Source organism: Gavialis gangeticus, unplaced genomic scaffold (assembly GCF_001723915.1).
Source record: "Gavialis gangeticus isolate Ggan-Ray unplaced genomic scaffold, GavGan_comp1, whole genome shotgun sequence".
Taxonomy (NCBI): domain Eukaryota; kingdom Metazoa; phylum Chordata; order Crocodylia; family Gavialidae; genus Gavialis; species Gavialis gangeticus.
In genome coordinates, this window is record NW_017729033.1 from 20,286,754 (window position 1) to 20,292,726 (window position 5,973).

Consider the following 5,973-nt stretch of genomic DNA (forward strand, 5'->3'; position numbering starts at 1 on the left):
GCAAATGTGCCTGTAAAAACCCAAGTAGAGATTCTCCAAGAAGGACTTTCTGAATACCTGGCTATAAGGAGACACTCTGCCCTCAGGTTTACGTAAGACTTATGCAAGGCTTTCTCTTGTCTTGTTGGTTTATTACATTCCATTTTAAGTTAGACTAAGCTGTGTGTGCTCTCACTGTGTTTTACTGGGCTATATCTTAGCTTTGTTCTTAGCTGTGTGCTTGAGGTTGTATATTGCCGTGTTCAATACATGTAGCTCCCTTCAGAGAATGGACTATTCTTGCTCAAGCTCTTATGAATTCAATGCCACTACCTTTTCCCCACCCATGAACCTAAGCTGAGGTCTCATGCAGGCCACAGAGTGCTTAAATCACCCCTCCCCCTGGCCTCAGCCCCAAGCTAGGGCCTGACCCTGCCCCTCCACCCAAGAAGGGAGGGGAGGAAAAGCTTTGGAGCTTCGTCCCTTCCCTTTGGTAGCAGCTGGTAGACTGGGAGACATGCCCTAGTCCTCCTCCCCCCGCACTCCACCCAGCTTCTGGCCTGAGCCACTGCAGGTGTACGGATGCATTTCCTGAAACAAAAATAAATGTCTGTTCACTTGTTTCTCAGGTTAATCTCTGCAGCTCAGACTAACCTGCAAAGATTGAATCCTACTGTCCGAGACCATGTAGAGGTTAAGATGACCCACATCCTTGATGGAAGCAACTTAATGGCTGTATTATTCCAATCAGTAGGGATGGAATACTTTTTCCTTTCCTGAAATTGCTCTTTGACTCCATTGTTGTACTGCTTTTTGCACCCTGTGACAACACTAGTGCTCTTAAATGCTAGAGCATGAAGCTTGCCCAGAAGCAAATTAGATCTTGCTTTTTCCAGTGGTGTGCAAATTGAAGTTCTTTTAAATAGAGCAATACTAAAAACTCAAACCATCATGAAGTCTTGACAAACACTGGATTTGCTGTTTTCCTTATAGAAGTCTTCTACAGTCCATGACTTTACTGGTGATAGCATAGTAGTAACATTTCAGAAATTGCAAACAGCAAACTAAGACAACTAAATATCTCTCTTAAGGTAACAATTGACTTTCAGCTGCTTCTCTGGAAACAGCCTCCCAAAAATCTATGCAATATTCTTTTAAAGGTATTAGGAAGGAGAGTACCAAGTGCATTAAACATTTTTTCCTTTTGTCCATAGAATCAGCTAGCTTAATGTAGGCACTTGATATGCTGATAGTGCACTGTTCTTCAATGTCATTTTAACCTGATTAGTGGAAAGAATTTTTCCACCAGCCTAGCAACTCTGTTTTAGCAAATCTTAGCAATCTGATTGTTCTTAGCAATGGTAAGCAATTTTAGCCACAACAACAATGGACTCGTCAATGCATTCTCTTTAAGATCCTTCTAAGAATTAATTAACTCTCTTTAATTTGGGAGAGGTGTGAGTGAACTTTTGTTTCTACTCCCTTACCATTTCCTGTTAGGAAGCTTTTACATTCCTTTGTAGGCTTCCAATTACTTCCCTTGACTCTGAAAGAAAGTGTACACCTTAAAGGGAAGTTCTACTGGTCACCTGAGCCCAGTGAACTTTGGATTTTGGCTGCTTTGGGTCAAGCTTGTAGGGCTTTTACTTGAGTTATGCAAGAGAAATCAGACACGTTTCACTTCAGAGACCAATGGCTTAACAAACCAGGTTGGCACCGAGAGCAAACCATGCAGGAGAGCAGGGTTGCAGGGGAAGGAGTAGACGAGGGAAACATGGTTCCACGAGCAGTGGGGGCTCCTCTAATAGCATGCGGTGGCAGGAGGTACATTCTGAGGGGGGGCGGCACATGGATTCTGAGAGTAGGTGCGGGCCAAGAGTCCACTCCCCAGGAGTACTGCCAGGATGAGACTCCATCACAGTCCTGGCAGAACTGCTGCCACCACCATACTCTTCCCACCTCAGTTCTGTTGCTCTTAAAGAAACAGCAGCCAGGGACTGTTTTGGAGTTCCCAGCCCAGCAGTGCTGCCGGGGCACCATCTCCGTGGGGGTGTTGGGGAGATTCCAGCACCCCACCTAACTTGGCATCTAGGGCAAGTTTCTCTCTTGCCCACCTGGTTATGCTACCGACAGAGATACTTTCTTCAGCTCCCAACCATAAGTCTTAAAATCTACCATCCCACAACTTGCATCATCTTTGAGGCCAGCAGGAGAGGGGCGCAGCAGGTGGTGGGGTGGCTGCAAGCTGCTGCACTAAGGTCTGCAGAGCGCATGGCTGGTGGCAGGTGCACACATGCCTCCAGGCAGGCAGCAGGGAAAGGGGTACAGCTACTGATAATGGGAACAAATTGTGGCAAGAATCCAAATCTCATCAGGATCTTCCACCAAGCCTCTCCTTTGATTGAATCAGAGGCCTTAGTCAGGTTAATAAAGGCCATTTAAAGATCTCTGCATTGCTCATTTCTCCTACAGCTGTCTAGCAACAAAGATCATAACTATTGTACCTCTAAGTGGTCTGAAACCACACTGAAACTTGGGTGGAACGTTCTCAGTGAGGCAAGTGAGTCTACTGAGGAGGATGAGGGCAAGGATCTTCTCAGCTATGGACAGGAGTACAATAGAACAATAATTACTGCAATCCAATCCATCCCCTTTCTTGAATATAGTAATGATTCTGGCAACTCTCAGGTCAGTGGGAATCTGTTCATTCATATTTTCATAATAATGATCTGCAGTTACTGAGATACCTTTTTTCCAACTTGCTTATAAATAAATTAATAAGGTGATCAATATCTTGCTTCTGTTTGGAGTTCATGGCATTCTGCCAAGCATTCAGCCCCTCTCCTCTGCGTCTGGTCTCATTAAGTGCAGCAATGTCAATAGCAACTCATGCAAGTTCTGTGACCACAAGTGCTGTTCTTTTCTCCAGTTTGTCACTCTTGATGGTCAGTTCCAAGGTACAGACATTCCAAGTTGTAAACTTCATTACTTGATTTGGACCACAGAGAGTGATATCACTGGACATGGCTTTTTAGTCAGGTGAAATGAAACAGACTATGTTGAGAACACCCTTTCTAGCCCCGTCCCCATACAGGATGAACAGAGCAGATCCTAAATAGGTCTACTCAGTCATGAGCACAGTTGCCAAATTGCATGTCTGTCTCAGTTCCAAGTACAAAACAACCATCATGCAATCATCACCTCCATTGCAGATGCATAACAAGGGTCTGCCAGTAGTCACTAGCACCTGCCTCTATTGCCCCACGTACATCACTGTAGGACTTGCTGTGGACAGAAGACACCTATGTGGGTCTTCTATTAATGTGGGGATGCCACTGCACACAAGCAACCACATGATACTTTGCCAGCATGATACTTAATCCAATGGCAAGGAAATCCTAGGTGACCAGAGGTTTCTATTTTCTGCAGCTTTCATCTTATTTGAAAACCACTTTCAACCTTTCATCTGTCTGCTCTACCATTTAGCAATTTTATTTTTGGATCACTATTAGACTGAAAACTTCATTCCTAACCTTGATGCCATGGATGACCCTACCAGGAGTACAAAACTCCAGATGACACCACTCTCAAGGTCTTTAATAGCATGCAAACTTCTCTGCCTCAAAATCTCAATCTGTGAGAGGCTGATTTGATGCACACTTCTCTGCTGAAAGAAGCATTGAACTTTTGATACAATAAAATCCCTATCAGTTGTAATTTATTGTCATATTTAGTTACACAAAATAGAATGCATTTCTACACAATCTTAGACTAGTCCTTAATTCTGAGCCCTTCAAAGATTAATTAATGCAATCCATCCTAAATGTCTGCCCTGTGACTCAATGAGTAATTACAATTTTTTCCCTGAGTTTGCTATCCTTTAATAAATTAGAAAATACAATAAAAATATAAAGATAGAGTTTTGATTAATGATTTATGCAACAGGGAAAAGTACAATTTCTAGTTTCTTTTTTATTTGATTTGTAAAATGGATCAATCATAGATTCACAGATCATCAAGTCTAGCTCTAATGTCTAATTGATCTTTGCAGCCTCCCAGCTGTTTGCCTTTGGACTGTACTGAAACAATCGTCATATGTATGCACACGCACACACATATGCACGCGCGCGCACACACGTACTATAATGTTACTGTGGATAGGGTAGATTTCATTTAAGAGATCAATATTTACAAAAGAGGTCAGTATTGAATACTAAAATCCTACAACATTACAGATTTCCGTAGCCATTATGAACTCTGACCACTGTATTCAGTACTCTTGTATTCATATCAGTTAATATTAAATACTCTTAAGAAAAAATAATAAACCTAAACTGAATGGTTTATAAATATTTATCCAGTTAATTCAAAGGGATGTTGTTCATAGATTGCATTTATGCAAAATTATTTGAAAGCAAATATAAAGACAAATTTAGTTTTACAAATAATTCCAAAAAGATATTCCCTAAGGGTTTCGTGATTAAGAAAACTGGACAATGCATCTGGATAAACTAAATTAAATATAAACCAAGCCAGAACATGCTATTCTGATTACCTGACAAGAGCGAAACTGGTTGACCAACAGAGTGCATCTTTGCGGGTCTTTTCTTCCATCCAAACTGTCTAGTTCAGCTGCTACTTGATTCAGTTCTTCATCTGCATAATAGAATTGAGCAAGGAGCTGTGGATCTGTTCTCTGCAATGAAGAAATACATAAAATATTAAACTTAAATGTACCTTATTTGTGTTTAAATGAAGACTGTATTTAACTCCGTGCATTTAAAAAGAATAAACAAACCCACTGCATGGACGACTAGAACAAGACCCGGGCAAAAGTACACATCTGACAAGACAGAGAAAGTAATAGGAAAATGGTAAAACTCATCAGAAGTATTTTTTTTAATTCAGCTACTACATTATGAGGTTGGGTGGAGGACAGGGAGAGGGAGAGACTAATAGCAGAACCTGAAACATTATTACAATAATCATTCTCCCACAATTTCCAAAGTTATGTTGGCACTTACATTAATGCTGGCACATAGTTATTCTGGCTTAATAAACAACTGAATCACAAGTTTTGTTTGTTAAACAAATATAAATGAGACGTTTCAGCTCTAGGAAAAACAGGCAAAAATTGTTTTCTAACACAAAAAGAACAGAATGGTACAGAAATCCTAGCCTTCCAATATAGGATGAAGCATAACAGTTGAAATACAATAATAGAATACAGAGCCTTTAACCTCTAGGTTGCCAGTATGACTGCAGCCAAGGCTGGAATGACTGACAGTTGCAATCATCTGTTTGATGACCCAAATAAAATTATTCTGGTGCTCTCCATCCTGTGTCTGTGGGATAGGCTTCTGCATTATAGAAATCACTATAAAAACTGAAGTCAAGGATTGAAAATAAATGGATAACAAACTATCATTCTCCGAGGTCAGTATTCAGGTGCATGGATGGGCAGTCTGGATTTGCTCTGGCAATGAAACATGTCTATGGATAGAGAGAATACGAGTCTCCTGTGCTATCTGGTACTTTGAAAGCCTATAAGGATTTGTAGGAAGGTTAATTCAGAAAACTGTGTTAATTCAGAAAATGATGTTAACTGCATTGAAGAGAGATGGAAATTAACTGCCAAGTACACACACAGCTGGCCACTTCTTTCTTCCCACTGCCCTCCTTGTTTTGACAGTAGCATATATTTAAAGGAGATGTAAAATACTCTGTAAAAAAAAGAGAAAACTTACAATAGCTGTTGGTGGGGCCACACTGCATGTTACACTTAGTGTGGCAGGCCAGTAGGGGGTGCTCCTGTGCTGAGCCACCCACCTCTGGCTGACCCCCTTCCTGGAGCACACCCGCTAGCCTGAGGGTAGAGCGGCCACCACCCAGGGATGGGCTTGATTCTGGCACTGTGCCCCCTGGGAAACACAGGCCTAGTAGCCCTCGAGGGTACTTGACTCACTTCAAGAACTTGGGGTGCTTCTCTCAGTT

The 5,973-nt window shown here is 41.6% G+C and overlaps 1 protein-coding gene across 4 annotated transcripts in view; it reads right to left on the reverse strand.

Moving 5' to 3' along the window:
* The window catches only part of ZFYVE28 (zinc finger FYVE-type containing 28), a 403,791-nt gene that overhangs the window by 204,656 nt on the left and 193,162 nt on the right, over positions 1 to 5,973 (reverse strand). For all 4 annotated transcript variants that reach the window (XR_002099255.1, XR_002099254.1, XM_019526250.1 and 1 more), the window contains exon 2: positions 4,535 to 4,675. Coding sequence is in view for 2 of the 4 variants with exons in the window: in XM_019526250.1 (XP_019381795.1) it covers positions 4,535 to 4,675 (141 nt within the window). In the remaining 2 variants the exon portion in view is untranslated. The remainder of the gene's footprint in view (positions 1 to 4,534; positions 4,676 to 5,973) is intronic.